Source organism: Erythrolamprus reginae, chromosome 7 (genome assembly GCF_031021105.1).
Source record: "Erythrolamprus reginae isolate rEryReg1 chromosome 7, rEryReg1.hap1, whole genome shotgun sequence".
In the NCBI taxonomy this organism is placed as follows: Eukaryota; Metazoa; Chordata; class Lepidosauria; order Squamata; family Dipsadidae; genus Erythrolamprus; species Erythrolamprus reginae.
In genome coordinates this window covers 36,618,330-36,638,914 of record NC_091956.1, presented here as the reverse complement: position 1 = coordinate 36,638,914, position 20,585 = coordinate 36,618,330, and the positions used below count along the sequence as shown (strand labels likewise).

Sequence of the window (20,585 nt, the reverse complement as noted above, 5' to 3'; positions counted from 1 at the left end):
CCTTGTAAAGGGCCGGAAAGGACCCCCTCCCCAAGGAGGCGTTGACAATCTCCTGGACCCAGCTCCGTGTCACCCCTCGACTGTTGTTGTCATCACGGCACAAAGCCACAGAGTCCTGAATCGCTCACTTCTCCGGCTAGCAAGCCGACTGCCTGGGAAAGCGGCGCGCTTTTCAAACATGGCGGTTTCCTGGACAGCTGACTTTGCTGGCCGGAGAAGGGAGCGATTCGGGACTGCATGGCTTTGCGCCACTTCAAAAGTTTCTGCGGGGGGGGGGGTTCCTAATGGCTGTGCGGGCGCACGCCCACGCAGCTTAGAGGCAACAGTGGCCAGCGCCCTCCTACCGGACCCCAAAAGCTCACTTGCCGTCACCGCCAGGGAAGCTCCAGCCGGGCCGGGCTCGCGGCACACTGGTTGAAAAACACTGGCCTAGTCGATGGAACCTGGAAAAGGCCAACCCTGTGGACCCTGCTGGGAGCTATGCGGTAGAAGACAGTCTCACTATTTCTTCCAACTGAAATGATAAGTCACATGGTTTTCTCACTACTAGTTGGTTTGGATATTTGGCATGTCTTACGGAACAGATTACTGATGGGAACCGAGGTACCACTATATAATTAATGATAAAAGAGTTTGCATGTTTACCTGCATTGCTTCTGGAGCACTTTTAGAGAGTTGATGTTATCCATGAGAAGGATTGTAGTTGAGGCCATAGTGTATGACCAACTTTCAGACTCAATATTTCAGGAACTATTTAAGGTCCTTGAAAATAGAGGGTTATAGGAAAATCTATGACACTGAGAGATCCTATTGGTCCAGGGCACAGTAGAATAGGAGCAATTCATCGTTATTATCATCATATCCCACCTCTATTTTATTCAACCCAAGATAGTGTACATAATGCTTCTCCTGCTATTTTCACTGCAATAATGATCATGTGAAAACTGGGAAGGAGGATGCAGGTACTAATCAGGAACCTTTGAATTCTTTTTGTCTGTAGTCTCTACAAATGTTGTAATGATCATACAGAGGTGAAGGACAGAGCCTAGTGCCCTTCTGTCCCTTCCCCTGATGACTAGTGGAGTGGGAGTGGGCTTTCCTACACAAACATAAGAAACAAACAATACCAACCTTTAAACTTTCAAAAATACGACCAAGGAGGGGGTTCCCATTCCACATGTTGCATAACACTCTGTCAATAGGCAATAGTAGGTGTAAAATGCACCCCCCCCCCTTTTTAAAAAAAAGCTCCTTGTAGTGATTTTTTAAATGAATGTTAATTTGTAATTATATTTGTCTACACTGATAGGTATTTAGTTACTTACTTACTTACTTACTTACTTACTTACTTACTTACTTACTTACTTACTTACTTACTTACTTATTATGTATTTATTGGGATTTCTTGTAGTTTATTAAGAAGTTTTACAATGAAACCTGGGAAAGAAGATATAATCAGTCAATCACTGAACAGTCACTTACCTTGCTGTGGACTTTATCTGTCTCCATTTTTGCTATTGGTGGACTTGTGGGTGCATTAATTGTTACTCCAGCTGTCAAGAATTTTGGTCGGTAAGCATTATATTGAAAACAATACTATGCATTTCTTTTCTTTTCCTCTAGCTTATAATATTTTTGCACCTGCATTTAAAATATCAAATAGGATACTTCCCATGATAAAACAGTTGTGATTAAGTATGTATGTAATAATGTATGTAATGTAAGTAATAATGTATGCAATACAATTTTGTATAAATTAGGCTTTTAAAAAAAAAGTTCTTGCACTTTAAAAAATATTGTTTAGAAGTCTAAAGTAGCAATCTGGGACGGACATTTTTGCAACTCTTTGCTGCCATCTATTGGCCATCTAGTTATAGGAGTTCTGTTTATGACGAAATTGATTACAGTATTTATTTTGTAATCATAATTGATTATAGTATTTATATTATAAATCCAACAAGAATGAGCTGATATATGAACCCATAATTTTCCTCAAACCAAATGCAGGAGGATTGGTTTATATCCTATACCAAATATAGACAGTTTCTCTCACATTTTCTCCATTAACTACTATTTATATTGAGATTGGAAGTGTTAAATAGAAATATAGAAATTATAATTTTGTTTTTATCTTGGAAGACCCACAAGAAAATGAACTTAAACTAATTAGGAAAATAGAAGAACATGGGGAAGTTGCAGGATTGAAAATAAAGGAAAAACCAAAAGAATAGTTAAAAGTGTTGTAGAATACAGAAAAAAGATCTAATTAGGAAAATATATCTTGCCAAGATTACTATATTTATTTCAAACAATATCAATAAAACTGGAAAAAATACTTCGAAGAATTAAATAAGACAATATTAAAATATATTTGACAAGGGGGAAATAAACAACGATAAGTTTGAAAACATTGCAAAATTCTAAAAATAGAGGTGGCTTGGGGCTACCAGATTGGGAATTGCATTAGTCTAACTTTGGGAAGCGCTGAAAATGTATCTTACTCATACCCATTTTTATGTTTTTTCTTTGCAAATGTTTTTTTCACTTTTACTTAGAATAAATGCTGTATGGCTTTTCTATGGCTATGCTCACATGTTTTTGAGGCTTTAATTCTTGTGATGTAACTGGACAGATGGCTATTTCTAAACCAATCAACATTTGCTTTGAAATTCTTCATTGTACTAAATATAAAAGTAAACATAAGCCATTTTCCCTAGTTTATCCTTTATAGGGAGACTCCATTTTATAAGAGTACTCTAGTAAATTGCTTTTAAAAGATATTCTGACTTGGTTGCATGTTGGAAAAGATACATTGAAGCATGATCTAGAGTCAGATTTGGCTATCACCCTTAAGCCTTTTTTAGTTAGGATAAATGCACCTAGTTCTTAGTAGTTCGTTCTACAATTTACACTTTCTAGGCCTCAGCATCTTTTTTTGAATCATGGTGACCAGAACTGGACCCATTATTTCAAGTGTAGCCTCATTTGAATAATATTGATTATTGAGTAGTATTATCACTTCTCATGATTTTGATTTTGTTGGTGCAGCCTAGAACTGCATTGACTTATTTGGCAACTTCATCACATTGCTCACACATACTTAAGCAGGTATCCATTAGGATTTCTAGGTCCTTCTCACAGGCTCTACTGGTACAGGTACTAGAATATAGAATAGCAACTGCAATTAGACTTATATACTGCTTCATGGTGTTTTACAGCCCTCTCTAAGCAGTTTAGAGTCAGCATATAGCACTCAACAATCTGGGTCCCCATTTTGCTGACCTCAGAAGGAATGAAGACTGAGTCAAATTGAACTCCTGGAGTGAGCAGTGACTTAGCCTGCAGCACTGGAGTCTAACCACTGCACCCCAACAGAATAATAGAGTTGGAAGGAACCTTGGAGGTATAGTCCAATCCCCTGCTCAAGCAGGAGATATAACATTTCAGACAAGTCCAGTCCCATCTTAAAAGCCTTTTTAAATATTAATACTTAATAAAGAATATTTTATGGAGGATTTATTTTTTAAAAAAGCTTGTTAATTGTTCTCACTGTTAAGAAATTTATCCTTATTTCTAGGTGGCTTCTCTACTTGATTATTTCCATCCATCATTTCTTGTCTTGCCTTCTGGTGCTTTGGAAAATAAGTTCACCCTCCCCCCCTTCTTTGTGCTAGCCCCTCAAGTATTAGAACACTGGTATTATGTCTCCCCTAGTCTTTCTTTTCACTAAACTAGACATATCTAATTCCTGCAACCATTTTTCATAAATTTTAGCTTCCACCTCTCCACCCCCAATCATCTTTCTTGTTCTTTCCTGAATTCTTTCTATTCTCTTAACATCTTTTGTATTGATCTTGACTCTATCCCTCTATTAATGCAGCCTAGGATTGCATTGGCCTTTGTGTATGCTGTCTCACACTGTTGGTTTATATTTAAATGGCCATCTAGGTCACTAGGGCTCCAAGATCCCTCTCATAGTTGCTGGCCAAGTTTCATCTAGTCTGTATCTGTGCAATTGGCTATTCCTGCCAGCTTAGTGTCATCTGCAAATTTGACGATTCTCTTCTATTCCTTCATCTATATCATTTATGAAGATATTGAAGAGTACTGGGCCTAAACAGAATACTGGGGTACCCCACTGTCCACCTCCCTTCATACGGACATAGCTCCATTAAGGACTACATGTTGAATATGGTTTGTTTATCAGTTACAAATCCATCTGGTAGTAATGCTGTCACACATTTTTCTAGATTAGCAAGAAGTAGGTTGTGGTCTATTTTGTCAAATGCCTTACTGAAATCTAAGTATATGGCATTTCACAGTTCCAGTAATTTAGTCCCTTTGCCAAAAAATACTAAACAATTTGTTTGGCATGATCTGTTTTTGACAAAAGCATGTTGGCTTTTGGTTATAACTTTGTTTACTTCTTAGGTCAGGGGTGTCAAACTGGATTTCATTGAGGACTAGATCAGCATTGTGATTGTCCTCCTGTATGTGTGTGAGAGAGAGAGGGAGGGAGGGAGGAGAGATGCTATCCAACCTTGGATTAGTCTTTGATATCATCTTTGTTTGTGAAACATGGTTCAATGCATCTACCCAGACTCCATTATTTAAACAAGGAACTATCTTGTTTCTTGTTATGACCGTGAATCCCACAAAGGAGGTGAAGTAGCTATATTCTACACAAAATCTCTGAATCTAAAAAACATCAAAGTTGCGCAGAATCTATTACTCCCTGAAACCATTGTCTGCGATCTATCCCTAAATACCACAGTTTGCTTCTTACTCTTCTACAGAGCTCCTGACTATGACATTGCACATGCAAACAAATTATCAGCACTACTAATATGGGCTACCCACTGCCCACACCCCATCATCATCCTTGGAGACCTCAACCTACCACACATTAACTGGACCTTAAATGAATGTAGCACCGAACCTATCCACTCTACTATATATAACACCATCACTAGTCTGGGACTTGACCAACTAGTAACTAACAATACTAGATTAGATAACTGTCTGAATTTCATTTTCTGCAACAGCAAGAGTGCAATATATGGCTTACAACTAAAAGAACCATTTTCCAACAGTGACCACTGCATGATCAACTTCAATCTCAACCTAAGCCACACTAAGATCCACCCAAACAATGTGACATCGAAATTCAACTTCAAAAAAGCTATGAACTCATTGATGCCCATCTCTCAACATTAAACAGGCAAATTATATTCTCTAACTGCCACTCTACTGATGACCTCTACAACACAATCATGCTAGAGATGAAAACAATAATCAGACTTTATGTACCATTAACATCCACCCCAATCAAGAAAAATAGCCTCCCCATCTCAATAAGAAAATTACAAAGAAAAAATCCCTCTGGCGTAAAAACAAAAAAGGACAAGTAGCAAACTTCAAAAACCATTATAAAAGTATATGCAACCAAATAAAAGCAGAATGTTTTCACTACCACAGCATACAAGAGGAAAACCTCCTACGCACCAAATCCAATCGAGCCTTCTACAACTATGTCGACAACAAACTAAAAGACTCTAGACCTATTCCACCTCTCAAAGGTCCCAACAACAAAGAATACCATGATGATTCATCTAAAGCTAACCTCCTCAACTCATTCTATTTATTTTATTTATTGATTGATTGATTTTGTCCAATACACAATGAGGGTTTTAGTAGGTATACACATAGTAGAATACATAATGAAGGTTATAGAGGATATATTCATAGTAAAATATATCTAAGAAAGAATAGGAGAGAAGATATAGGAATAAAACATATCAATGAAAGAATAGAAGAAGAGATATAGGAATAGAAGAAAGGTATAGGAGATATAGGAGAGCAATAGGACAGGGGACGGAAGGCACTCTAGTGCACTTGTACTTGCCCCTTACTGACCTCTTAGGAATCTAGGTTTATTGGATTTATATGCCGCCCCTCTCCGCAAACTCGGGGAGGCTCACAACAATAATAAAAAACAGTACACTACACAATACCAAATCCAATGCCCACCCATCCAGTTCCAATTTAAATTAATAATCTCATAAAAAACAGTATATATAAAAAACAGGCACACAGTCAATCAATCAACAAAACAACATGGGCAAGGGGGAGGTGTTTTAGTTCCCCCATGCCTGACGGCAAAGGTGGGTCTTAAGGAGTTTACGAAAGGCAGGGAGGGTGGGGGCAATCCTAATCTCAGGGGGGAGCTGGTTCCAGAGGGTCGGGGCCCCCACAGAAAAGGCTCTTCCCCTGGGTCCCGCCAGACGACATTGTTTAGTCGACGGGACCCGGAGAAGGCCAACTCTGTGGGACCTAACCGGTCGCTGGGATTCATGCGGCAGGAGGCGGTCCCGAAGATATTCTGGTCCGGTGCCATGAAGGGCTTTATAGGTCATAACCAACACTTTGAATTGTGACCGGAAACTGATCGGCAGCCAATGCAGACTGCGGAGTGTTGGAGTGATATGGGCATACTTGGAGAAGCCCATAATTGCTCTCGCAGCTGCATTCTGAACGATCTGAAGTTTCCAAACACTTTTCAAAGGTAGCCCCATGTAGAGAGCATTACAGTAGTCGAGCCTCGAGGTGATGAGGGCATGAGTGACTGTGAGCAATGACTCCCGGTCCAAATAGGGCAGCAACTGGCGCACCAGGCGAACCTGGGCAAACGTCCCCCTCGCCACAGCTGAAAGGTGTTTTTCTAATGTGAGCTGTGGATCGAGGAGGACGCCCAAGTTGCGGACCCTCTCTGAGGGGGTCAATAATTCCCCCCCCCAGGGTAATGGATGGACAGATAGAATTGTCCTTGGGAGGCAAAACCCACAGCCACTCCGTCTTGTCTGGGTTGAGTTTGAGTTTGTTGACACCCATCCAAGCCCCAACAGCCTCCAGGCACCGGCACATCACTTCCACTGCTTCGTTGACTGGACATGGGGTGGAAATGTACAACTGGGTATCATCGGCATATTGATGATACCTCACCCCATGCCCTTGGATGATCTCACCCAGCGGTTTCATGTAGATATTAAATAGCAGGGGGGAGAGGACCAACCCCTGAGGCACCCCACAAGGGAGAAACCTCAGGGTCGACCTCTGACCCCCCACTAACACCGACTGCGACCGACCGGAGAGGTAGGAGGAGAACCACTGAAGAACAGTGCCTCCCACTCCCAACCCCTCCAGCCGGCGCAGAAGGATACCATGGTCGATGGTATCGAAAGCCGCTGAGAGGTCAAGGAGCACCAGGACACAGAGGAAAAGCCCCTGTCCCGGGCCCGCCAGAGATCATCCATCAATGCGACCAAAGCAGTTTCCGTGCTGTAGCCGGGCCTGAATCCAGACTGCTGAGGACCTAGATAATCGGCTTCATCCAAGGACCGCTGGAGTTGAAGTGCCACCACCTTCTCGACAACCTTCCCCATGAAGGGAAGGTTGGAGACTGGACGGTAGTTATTAAGCACGGCTGGGTCCAGGGAAGGCTTCTTGAGGAGGGGGCGCACAACCGCCTCCTTATAAAGTGGCGGAAAGGACCCCCTCCCCAAGGAGGCGTTGACAATCTCCTGGACCCAGCTCCGTGTCACCCCTCGACTGGCCGAAACCAGCCAAGAGGGACACGGATCCAGTAAACAGGTGGCGGAACTCACAGCTCCAATGGCCTTGTCCACTTCATCTAGATCAAAGGAAATCTATAGATGCAATTTATATAGACTTCTGCAAAACCTTTGATTCAGTGGTCCACGACAAACTACTCCTAAAACTCAAATCCTATGGCATCTCAGGATCCCTCCACAGCTGGATTACAGCATTCCTGTCAAACAGACAACAAGTGGTCAAAATAGGAAGCATCATATCCATCCCCGTCCCAGTTAAAAGCGGTGTTCCCCAAGATAGTGTACTGGGACCAACGCTCTTCATTCTCTACATCAATTACCTTTGCGATTACATCACAAGCAACTATGTCCTCTTCGCCGACAATGTAAAATTCTTCAACACCACCGATAACACAACTACTCTCCAAAAAGACCTGAACTCTGTTTCTGAGTGGTCTAACACATGGAAACTCCAAATCTCAACTAGCAAATGCAAATCCCCTGTCCTATTGTCTCTCCTATATCTCATACACTATATCTGCTATTCTTCTATTCTAATCCTCTTATACTACTCTCATAATATCCTTCTATTCTCTAATTGATATACAGTATTCTATTCCTAAATTATTCTCCAAAAAGACCTTGACGCTGTTTCTGAGTGGTCTAACACATGGCAACTCCAAATCTCAACTAGCAAATGCTCTGTCCTACACATTGGGAAGAAGAATCTGAACTCCAAATACGAACTGAATAATCAAATTATCACAGATAATCCCCACTCGGTTAAAGACCTCGGTATACTAATAACAAAAGATTTAAGTGCCAAAGCCCACTGCAACAACATAACCAAAAAGGCTTCAAGAGTTGTAAAGCTAATCCTACGTAGCTTCTGCTCTGGCAATCTCTCACTACTTACCAGAGCTTACAAAACTTTCACCAGATCCATCCTCGAATACAGCTCATCTGTTTGGAACCCATATCGCATCTCAGACATTAACACCCTTGAAAATGTCCAAAGATACTTCACCAGAAGAGCCCTTCACTCCTCCACTCGAAATAGAATACCCTACGAGACTAGACTTTCAATCCTGGGCCTAGAAAGCCTAGAACTAAGAAGCCTTAAATAAGATCTAAGTATTGCCCACAAGATCATATGCTGCAACGTCCTGCCTGTCGGTGACTACTTCAGCTTCAACCACAACAACGCAAGAGACACAACAGATTTAAACTTAATATTAACCGCTCCAAACTTGACTGTAAAAAATATGACTTCAGTAACCGAGTTGTCGAAGCGTGGGACTCATTACCGGACTCCATAGTGTCATCTCCAAACCCCCAACACTTTACCCTTAGATTATCTACTGTTGACCTATCCAGATTCCTAAGAAGTCAGTAAGGGGTGAGTACAAGTGCACTAGAGTGCCTTCCGTCCCCTGTCCTATTGCTCTCCTATATCTCCTATACCTTTCTTCTATTCCTATATCTCTTCTTCTATTCTTTCATTGATATGTTCTATTACTATACCTTCTTTTCTATTATTTCTTAGATATATTTTACTATGAGTATCTCCTCTATAACCTTCATCATGTATTTTACTATGTGTATATAGATATATACCCACTAAAACCCTAATTGTGTATTGGACAAAATAAATAAATAAATAAAAATAAAATAAATTTTCACTTCTATTCTTTCTCTAATATACTTTACTTGAGTATAACCTCTATAACCTTCATTGTGTATTGTTGTGTATTGGACAAAATAAATAAATAAAATAATAAATAAATAGAATTATACCAGGGCTTCTGGTGGTGTGCTTCAGTGCCTAGCCAGTGGGGCATTCTCACTCAACCACTTTCCAGCGTTCTTCTCCCTGCTCCTCCTCCACCTTCAGACAAAAACTGCACTGTCCATTGCAGCGCAGCACCAGGGATTTACTTTGACAAAAAGTGGGACTTGGGGGATAGTCTGCACTGCATCCTCTACCCCCATAGAAGACTTCCAACATCCCTTACAACTGTTATTCTGAAACCTGCACAGTCCCTGGCAAGAGAGTTTCAGTCAGGCTCATTTGATCTACAGTATTGTCAATGTTTTGATAGATACTCTAATCGACAATTGAGTTGACAAGTATTTTTTATCCATGATTTTTAACTATCTTTATCCTTTCTATCCATGGATTTTAAGTTTGTCTGTTTTCCACTGCCTTCTCCTAAGCAGTTTGAAGTATATTTATATATACTTAATTTTGGCATTATGGGCATACTTTTGCTTTACTCTATCTGTTGTGACAACTTTTAAAATTATTTTTCTGAAAAACTGTTTATCTGGCAATAAGTAATTTGTTTCTTTTCAGAAAGCGAACACTGCTGCTAAATAATATATTTGCCATCGTGGCTGCATTGTTAATGGCCTTCTCACTGCTGGCAGGAATCTTGGAAATGATTGTTTTGGGCCGATTCATGATGGGCATTAATGGAGGTATGATTTAATTAGTGCAAGATACTGATATTTAGTGAATGTTCTGCAGTCCCTGCACTCTAGTATTTTAATGTCTCAACTGAACCTGGAAAAATAGGCTGAATTTTTAAAAATGTTTTGTTGTATTTTTTTCTCATTGTCATTTTTATTGAGTTATAAGATAAAATAAGATACAAAATACAAAAGAAAATATCAAAATAATGGGGAGGAAGGGGAGAGAAAATTGAGGAAGGATTAAGAAAAAGAAGCATTGACTTCCGACTGTATTGCAGTAAAATAAGGCATTAACATCAAATTACATTTTTTTTCATAAAAGGAGAGGGGCGGCATACAAGTCTAATAAATAATGATGATGATGATGATAACGATAATAACAATAATAATATATAATAAATAATATAAACTAGCCATTTCTATAAGGATCTATCAGTCTAATTGGTACTATTCTACTTGTGGCAGGCCAAAGTTTCTAATTCAAAACAATGACACCCCCCCCCCTCCCAAGACAAACTTGTGTCCTGCAAAAGGAGAGAACACAGGGGGTTAATATAATCTTCAACCCCCTCTCTCCCCCCAGGGTATCCCTTTGGTTTGTTTGGGCATTTTTCGTGGAACTGTTTATCTGTTTGCCAGCTTTTACATTCCAGCTTTTAACCTAATGAATTAAATATTGTAATTGACCTCTAAATATACGTCAGTCTAAAAATTTTTTCACTTCATAGTGCATCTCCCCCTGTATTATTACTGGGGGAGGTGGTGATTGGGTATATTGGACCCATTTATTGGCTTAAGCAAGCTGCAATGAAATATAGAGTTAATTTTCCCTAGAATTCTAGGTAATGCAAGTTGCACTGTGACTGGGTTTATCACTTTCACTATTGGGAAAAGGCCCAAAATTTTGGTTCCTAGCTTTTTGCTAGGCATTCTCAATTAAATGTTTGGGTGATAAGAAGACTTTGTCCCCCACTCTAAAAGGAGGTTGGAGCGACCAATGTTTGTCAGCTTGTTTCTTGTAGGCTTCTGCTTCTTCAACAAATGCCTTGTTGTCTTCCCACCCTTTTTTTAGCTTCTCCAGCCACTCGGTTAGGGACATCAAAGAGGGAAGTTCTGTATGTAACTTAGCATAGGAACAAAATCCTGGCTACTGGTGACCTGGAAAGGGGTTAGTCTTGTACTGCTATGGACAGCGTTGTTATAAGCCATTTCTGCAAAAGGCAGCAATTCCGCCCAGTTGTCCTGTTGGTAGTCCACGTAATATCTGAGGTACTATTCCACTATAGTGTTGGCTTTCTCTGCTGCAGCAGGGCGTAGTAATTCGTGGGTTTTATTATTTTGTTAGGTTATGTCTGAGATTTTAGCTCCAGGGAGGCAGCACACCTCTCTGGTTTGATTGTCCAGTCTGCAGATGGTAGGTTCAGTTCCCCTGAGAATTGAATCACCAATCACCAGCACTCTCCTTTTATTTTTGATTGGATTGGTGTGGGGGGTCTTTTTTTTGTTGTGGTGATGGCATCTGGTAGTGCTGTTTTATTGTGCTTTCTTTCTGGTGATTCTTTGTCAGTTACCGTGTTTCCCCGATAGTAAGACCCCCCCGATTGTAAGACATATGGGGGGTTTCAGGGGGGTCAGCTAATTTAAGCCATACCCCGAAAGTAAGACATATGTCTTACTTTCGGGGAAACACGGTAGCTTGTTAAGATTAGCATTCCTGTTACCTTGCTGATGTACTTCTAGCGCTCGCGTTGCAGCCAGCTTACTCCTGCACGCGTTCACCATGATATGCCGTTGTTCTCTAAGAGACTACATTTCCCAGCACTCTCCGCGCGGCCCGCCTCCGTTTCCGTTGTCGAAAGAAGGGAGATCCGAAGAAGCGAAGCGGCCGGGGAGGTGATCGCGCTTGTCTCGGGCAACGGCCCCGGGATTCGGAGCGCTCGGTGTCGTACGCTGCTCTCCGTGGCGGGGTGGTCGATGCCGGTGGCGGCCGCGGTGCTAGTCTTGGGGAGCGATGCTGCCGAGGCGCAGCTTGCTGACGGGGCTGGCAGTGGGGCTCTTTGCCGTCTACGTGGCACACCCGGCCCTTCTGTACTTCTCCCCGCCGGGCAAGAGGCAAAGGCGGCGGCGGGAGTAGTGGAGGCGAGGCGGAGAAGAAAGAAGAAGCGGATAGCTGCGGCAAGGGCTCGTTAGCCGGAGCGCACGCCGGCTACCCCCCGCAGTTCCTGCCGCCGGGCGTGGCGCTCGACCCCAGCAAAGCGGCGGGGTCCAGCCCTCTAGCCGGCACCTCGCCAGCTATCCGCCGCTTCTTTCTTCTCCGCCTCGCCTCCGCTACTCCCGCCGCCGCCTTTGCTCTCCCCGCTGGGCGAGCAGGCCGAGGCGCTGGAACTGGGGCTGCCTGTCCTTGGCGTGAATGGCGGGCAGGTGGCGCTCGGCACCCGGAATCCCGTCTTCTCGCCACCACCCGAGCTCCCTCCGGAGCCTGCCGCCGCCACCGCGGAAAGAGAAAGCTGGCACCAGGCTGCCCGAAGATGAGCCGACCCCGGTGCCCGGGACAATATAAGACATACCCCCAAAGTAAGACACAGTGGGGCTTTTGGGGGTAAAAAGAAAATAAGACACTGCCTTACTATCGGGGAAACACGGTATCTCTGGGTTCTCTTGTGTTAGTAGTCCCAGGTATTTGTTGCAGTGGGGTTGGGAGAGGTGGGTTGCAATTGGTAGCAGTTTTGTATTTGGTTTGTTTTTCCTTCCTTGTGTGACATGTGTCTTTTTCATCCTCTGAGGCAGTGGTCCCCAAACTATGGCCATTTATCCGGCCCACGGGTAAGTGACACAACACAGTGTTCCATCTAATTTTGTATGAATAAAATGTGGTATTTTGTTAGTAACTAATATCAATCATCAAAAAAGTTGCAAAAGTTTTTTTCCCTACTTTTATCATCCAGTTACATTCATTTTCTTTTAATTAACTTCCCTCCTTAATGTTCCTTCAAAAAGTACACCAATTATAACTCTAACTTATTAACCATTATGCCAAAGTGCGTGCTTCCTTCTCTCTTTATACATTTTTCTATAAGCCAAGAAAACCTACAATCAGATGTTAACAAAAGAAAATTAAAAACAAAACATAAACATATATGAATTTCAGACTTCTTCCCTCCCTCTAAATAGTACATTCCCATTTTGTTTTTTACTTTAAAATAAGGTATGTGCAGTGTGCATAGGGATTTGTTCATAGGGGGTTTTTTTATAGTCCGGCCCTCCAACAGTCTGAGGGACAGTGAACTGGCCCCCTGTGTAAAACGTTTGGGGACCCCTGCTCTGGGGAGTTGATTCTGTTTTGCTCCTCTGAGGTGTTGGTTCTACTAGGAGTTTGTTGGTCTTTCTTGTTTTGATGTTTGTGCTTCAAGGTTTTTAGGTTTTTCTCTAGGTTTTCTATTTTTTTCCTCAATTAGTTAGATTAATTTACATTTGTTGCATGTAATGTTTAGGAGGTTTGAGGGCAGAAGTGTGTACATAGAACGCACATGGTCTGTCTTCCATGTGCGTGGTTGGTAAGTCTTCCAAGTGTGTGGTTGGTTTGTTTTCCATGTGTGTGGCTAAGAACATAAAAATATAAGAAGAGCAGTGCTGAATCAGGCCAAACCCCATTGAGTCCAGCATTCTGTGTCACACAGTGGCCCACCAATTGTCCATGGGGATCTTGAGCAGAAAGAGAAGGCAAGACACTCCCTTTTCCTCGACCCCAACAAATGGTACTCAAGGGAATCCTGTCTGCCTCAATCAATATAGAGGCGGCACGTGGACATCAGTTTCAGTAACCAGTGATTCACTTGGCATCCATGAATCTGTCTAATCCTGCCTTGAAGCTATCAAGGCTGACAGCTGTCACATCCTCTTCTGGAAGTGAATTCCATAAACCAACGACCCTCTGGGTTAAGAAATATTTCCCTTGATTTGTCCTCACTTTCTTACCTATGAGCTTTAGGGAGTGCCCCCTTGTCCTAGTATTGTGTGATAGAGAAAAGAATTTTTCTCTAGCCACCTTTTCTATCCCATGCATGATTTTATACAGATTGATCAAGTCACCCCTTAAACGCCATCTTTCAAGGCTGAAGAGACCAAAGCGTTGCAACCTGGTTTCATATGGGAGATGCTCCATTCCCTTGATCATTCTTGTTGCCCTTTTTTGCACCTTTTTCAGTTCCATTATATCCTTCTTGAGGTGCGGTGACCAGAACTGTACATAGTGCTCCAAGTGTGGTCTCACCATTGATTTGTACAGAGGCAATACAACGCTTACTGACTTATTTTCGATTCCCTTCTTAATCATGCTAAGCATGTAATTTGATTTTTTTTTTTTTACTGCTGCTGTGCACTGGGTTGACATCTTCATTGCGCCGTCCACTAAAACCCCAAGATCCCTTTCTTGGGTTGTCTCAGAAAGTTTGGTCCCCATCAGTTGGTAGGTATAATTGGGGTTCTTTGCCCCAATGTGCATAACTTTGCACTTGTTTAGGTTAAAATGCATTTGCCACTTTGTTGCCCATTCACTCAATTTCGAGAGATGCTTCTGGAGCTCCCGACAATCAATTTCACTTTTCACTATCCAGAACAATTTAGTGTCAGCAAACTTTGCTACCTCACTATTTACTTGTACATCCAGATCATTTATGAATAATTAAAAAAGTAAAGGTCCCCAAACTGAACCTTGGGGTACACCACTTCTCACTTCTTTCCATCCAGAGAATTGTCCATTTATTACCACACTTTGCTTCCTACAATTGAGCCAGTTACCAATCCAGGACAAGACCTGTCCTCTAATTCCATGGCTGAAGAGCTTTTTTAGGAGCCTTTGATGAGGAACTTTGTCAAAAGCCTTTTGAAAGTCAAGATATATAATATCAACTGGGTCCTCTTTATCTATGTGTTTATTTACACCCTCAAATAATTCTAACAAGTTAGTAAGACATGATTTGCCTTTGCAGAAACCATGTTGATTTTCTTTCAGTGATACCTGTTTTTCTATGTGCCCAGTAATTTTATCTTTAATAATGGTTTCCATCACTTTATCTGGAACTGACTGGTCTATAGTTTCCTGGATCACCTCTGGATCCTTTCTTGAAGATTGGGGTTACATTTGCCTCCCTCCAATCCTCAGGTACAGTGCCTGATCTTAGAGAAAGATTATATATATTTAGCTAGAAGTTTAGCAATTTCACACTTGAGTGAGGGTGGATGCCATCTGGACTCGGTGATTTGTTGACATTTAGTTTAGAGAGGCATGCAAGAACATCTTCCTTGTTTATCTCTATCTGGTTTATTTTATTTTATTTTATTTTTTAATATTTTTATTTATTTTATATGACTTACAAACATTTAGACATCAAACAATACAACATTAAACATATACACTTGATATATTTACAAAATTTATTTTTTAACAATTCTATTTACTATACCTTTTTCTTAATTTCCACCCAGTTGTAAATTTTTTCCCACACTTTGTAATAGTCCTTATTTTGTTGGTTTTGAATTTCATATGTTAATTTGCTAAATTTGGCGCAGTCTAATATTTTTTTAATTACCGTTTCTTTGTTTGGAATCTTATCTTGTTTCCAGACTTGTGCATATGCTAATCTTGCAGCAGTAAGTAAGTGATTTATTAAGTAGTAATTTTCTTTGCTATGTTTGCCTCTAATTATGCCTAATAAATACATTTCCGGTTTTATTTCAATTTTATAGCCCAATATTTCTTCCATCCATGCCCTAATTTGAATCCAAATTAGTTACATTGCCACCATATGTGGTAGTATGTTCCCACTTCTTTTTTACACTTCCAACATTTGTTACTAATGTTTACATTCATTTTGGCTAGGCGCGCTGGCGCATAATGCCATCGGAAGAACATTTTATAAAGATTTTCTTTATATGGTGTTGACAAAGTCATCTTATAATTAACTGACCATAGTTTTTCCCAGTCTTCTAGCTGAATTGCATATCCAAAGTTAGTCATCCAAGATATCATGTTAGGTTTAACAATTTCTTCGACGTTTTCATAGTTTAATAGATAAATATACATTTTGGTTATACATTTTTTGTCAGATCCTGTCAATATTTTGTCTATTTCATTTTGTTTATTACATATTCCAAATTTTACCAAGTCCCTTTTATATCTACTTTGAATTTGGTAATATGGAAGCCAATCTATTACTATGCCTTCCTCTTTAAGTCTTTCTCTAGTTTTAAGACTTCCTTTAGTATTTAATAGGACTTCGTAGGTTATTTTTTGTTCTTGGCTTATTATATTTGGATGAATTTGAGCTTCTAGAGTGGATAGCCATCTGGCTATTTCATTATAGTGTTTTTTCCTGACTTTCCGCCAGTCTGTCAATAGTGTATTCCGAATTTGGTGTTGTTTAAACTGAGAATGTTTTGAATGTTCTTTTTCCCACAAATGTGCGTGCCATCCTTCATTTATATCGTGGCCTTCTATTGTTAGAATTCTAGGATTTTCAAGGTTGACCCATTCTTTAATCCACAGTAATTTAGTGGCTTGGTGGTATATTTCTAAGTTGGGTAAACCGAATCCTCCTCTTGTTCTTAAATCTTGTAGGGCTTTCATGTTTATTCTTGGTTTTTTATTGCACCAGATAAATTTAGAAATTATTTTATTTATTTTAGGTATCTGGTTTAATTCTTCTAATTCACTCCATGGGAAAACTAATTCAGTGGCAGGCAAATGCTCTCTATCCTCCTCAGTGAAAACGGAGGCAAAGAAGTCATTTATCCTCTCAGCAATCTCTTTGCCTTCTCTGATTATCCCTTTCTGACAATTGTCATTGTGTGACCCAACTGTTTTTCTGGTTGGGTTCCTGCTTCTGATGTACTTAAAAAAGGTTTTGTTATTATTTTAAATATTCTTTGCTATATGCTCCTCAAAAGCTCCCTATTTCCCGTATTTTTGCTCGAAGGCTTCTAGCATTCGTGTACAGACATTTATATGTAATTTTCTGGTGCACTTTCAACTTTGATTGTAGATTTTGACTGTAGAACTTATAGATGGTCTACCATGTCCTTCTGTTGACTATTAAAATTTAGTTTTCCTGTTGACTAACCAATGTGTGCATAACTTCCACCCTCCATATTTGGCAGTGTGCCTTCTCGAACCAGAAGCTGCCCAGTTCCTGTCAACTTGCCCCTACAGATCAGTTTAAAAGCTGCTCTGAAACCTTTTTAATAGTAATCGCCAGCAGTCTGGTTCCATTATGGTTCAAGTGTAACTCGTCCCTTTTGTACAGGTGGGGCTTGTCCCAAAATGTTCCTAATGAATCTAAAACCTTCCTCTTGACATCACTGCCTCATCCACACATTGAAGCTCCTCAGCTCTGCCTCTCTAGCTGGCCCTGTGCATGGAACAGGTAGCATTTCTGAGAATGCAACCTTGGGGGTCCTGGACTTTAATTTTCTACCTACCTAGCAACCTAATGTCCGCAACCTTTGCACCCGGCAGGCAGTTTACCATGTGGTCAATACTTCCATCGCAAACCCATCTCTCTATATTTCTAATAATTGAATTGCTCACTACAAGAACTCCCCCTACCCTTTCCCCTCCTTTTTCCTTCTTTTCTTACTCAAATCCACAGTTCTCAGCCAGTTGCTCTTTCCCCAGCCTCTGTAAATTCAAACTGATTGGAGAATGGCCTTTTCCCTCCTTTCTCCTCCTTTTCTTACTCAAATTCATAGTTCTGTGTATTACTACAGGGGGGGGAGGCGACTGTGTACATGGCCTAATGTTGGACCCAATCACTGGCTTAAGCAGGCTGCAGTGAAATGCAGGGTAGATCCTCCCTAGGATTCTAGGCAATGCAAGCTGCACCGTGACCAGGTTGATTACTTTCACAATTGGGAAAGGGTCTAGAAATTTAGGACCTAGGCAGCTTTAACCGAATGCATTTGGTTGACAGGAAAACCTTATATTTCACTCTAAAAGGGGGTTAGGGAGATCAGTGTTTGTCTGTTTGTTTCTTGTAGGCTTGCACTGCCTCCACCAGCCCCTTCTTGGTGTCCTCCCATCATCTCTTTAGTTTCTCCATCCACTCTGCCAACAGGATGAATGAGGGAGGTTCTGTAGGTAGTTCTGGCATGGGAATGAAATCTTGTCCACTGGTGATCTGGAAAGGAGTTAGTCCCGTACTGCTTTGTACAGAGTTGTTGTATGCTACTTCTGCAAATGGCAGCAGTTCAGCCCAATTGTTTTGCTGGTAACTCACATAACATCTGAGGTATTGTTCCACTAGGGCAGGGATAGGCAAACCTAAATATTCAAAGAGCCATTTGGACCCGTTTCCCACAGAAAAAAACCACCGGGAGCCACAAAACCTGAGTGGACGTGGCAACTCAACACCACTCATTCCCACCCAGTCACATGAAACCTCCCCAGCCACGCCTACCAAGCCAATCATTAGGACAGAGTATTGGGAACCACAAAACCCCTTTCTCTCTCCCCTTCTATCTATTTCTCTTTCTCCCCCTCTGTTTCTCTCTCTCTCCCCCCTCTCTCTCCCCCTCTTTCTGTATCTTTCCTCCTTTCTACATTTCTCTATGGTTCTCTCCCCCTCTCCCTCTCTATCTCTCCCTTCTTCCAGCACACTTTATATAAACTTGCCCCACTTTTACAATATGACTTATAACAGTTCATTTAGTGACTGTTCAAAGTTACAACTGCACAGAAAAAAGTAATTTATGACTGTTTTTCACACTTAAGTCTATTGCAGAATCCTCACATGATCAAAGTTCAGATGCTTAGCAACTCATTCATATTTATGATAGTTGCAGTGTCCAGGGGTTATATGATCCCCTTTTGTAACCTTTTTTAATTCCTTCTTTTATTACCGTGTTTCCCCGATAGTAAGACCCCCCCGATTGTAAGACATATGGGGGGTTTCAGGGGGGTCGGCTAATATAAGTCATACCCCGAAAGTAAGACATATGTCTTACTTTCGGGGAAACACGGTACTAAAAGCGAGGGAGGCGTCCGCTACTCCCGCCGCCGCCTTTGCTCTCCCTGCCGCGCCTGGGGCTGCCTGCCTGCCTGCTGCCGTAGCCGGGCTGGGTGCGGGGCATCCTCGGCATTGGGCAGCAGGCAGGCAGGCAGCCCCAGGCGCGGCGGGGAGAGCAAAGGCGGCTTCGGCCCGGGCGAGGCCTCTTCTCCAGGCAGCCGCGCCTGCCGCGCAACGCCGCCTAACGCCGCCCGCCCGGAGGAGAAGAGGCCTCGCCCGGGCCGAAGCCGCCTTTGGTCTCCCCGCCGCGCCTGGGGCTGCCTGCCTGCCTGCTGCCCAATGCCGAGGATGCCCCGCGACCAGCCCGGCTACGGCAGCAGGCAGGCAGGCAGCCCCAGGTGCGGCGGGGAGACCAAAGGCGGCTTCGGCGCGGCGGGGAGAGCAGGCAGCCCCAGGCGCGGCGGGGAGAGCAAAGGCGGCTTCGGCCCGGGCGAGGCCTCTTCTCCTCCAGGCAGCCGCGCCTGCCGCGCAACGCCGCCCGCCCGGAGGAGAAGAGGCCTCGCCCGGGCCGAAGCCGCCTTTGCTCTCCCCGCCGCGCCTGGGGCTGCCTGCCTGCCTGGGCGCGGGGCATTCTCGGTGTTGGGCAGCAGCGGGAGGAGCTGCAGCCTCCGGAGCCGGCCAGCCGGGCGCCCCCAGGACGCGCATCGCGGACCGGCCCCGCCGCGGCGCAGGAGGGATGGAGGCCAGGCCCGACGCCGCGCAACGCCGCCTAACGCCGCCCGCCCGGAGGAGAAGAGGCCTCGCCCGGGCCGAAGCCCGAAGACGAGCCGGCCCCGGGTGCCCAGGACAATGTAAGACATACCCCCAAAGTAAGACACAGTGGGGCTTTTGGGGGTAAAAAGATAGTAAGACACTGCCTTACTATCGGGGAAACACGGTATAACCAAAAACCTCTAAAAATATCTTTAGGTATGTAATCAAACCTGTTATCTTCATCTTCATTACAATATCATTATAATTTTCTTAATAATTGGGATTTCATACATTATTTCAAAACAATTGCTTAAATCAAAACTCCATATGATAAATATTCAGATTTTCCATTTAAAACATATTCCATAAGTTAAAATCATTACTATCTCAATAGAACACTAAATAACAATTCGGGGTTAATCAATCATTAATTGTAAAATCTTTCTTCTACAAGAAGACATTTATCTTGTACAAAGAGAAACCACACTCCTAAAAAAAAAGTAAATATATTCAAATTATTAATGATTTGAATATATTTACAAATGATTAATGCCAAAATTCATACTATTAGAATGAATTGAATGGATTGGAATAGATTGGATTAGAATAGATTGGAATAGAGTAAGGTAAGGTAGGGTAGGGTAGGATAGGGTTAATCAATAAGAAAGAAAGAAAGAAAAGAAAGAAAGAAGGAAAGAAAGAAAGAAAGAAAGAAAGAAAGAAAGAAAGAAAGAAAGAAGTTGTT

At 42.2% G+C, this 20,585-nt stretch overlaps 1 protein-coding gene across 2 annotated transcripts in view; it reads left to right on the top strand.

The window, feature by feature from the left end:
• Positions 1 to 20,585, top strand: part of SLC2A9 (solute carrier family 2 member 9) — a 141,349-nt gene that overhangs the window by 40,694 nt on the left and 80,070 nt on the right. For both annotated transcript variants that reach the window (XR_011559592.1, XM_070757345.1), the window contains exons 3-4: positions 1,412 to 1,572; positions 9,967 to 10,091. Coding sequence is in view for 1 of the 2 variants with exons in the window: in XM_070757345.1 (XP_070613446.1) it covers positions 1,412 to 1,572; positions 9,967 to 10,091 (286 nt within the window). In the remaining variant the exon portion in view is untranslated. The remainder of the gene's footprint in view (positions 1 to 1,411; positions 1,573 to 9,966; positions 10,092 to 20,585) is intronic.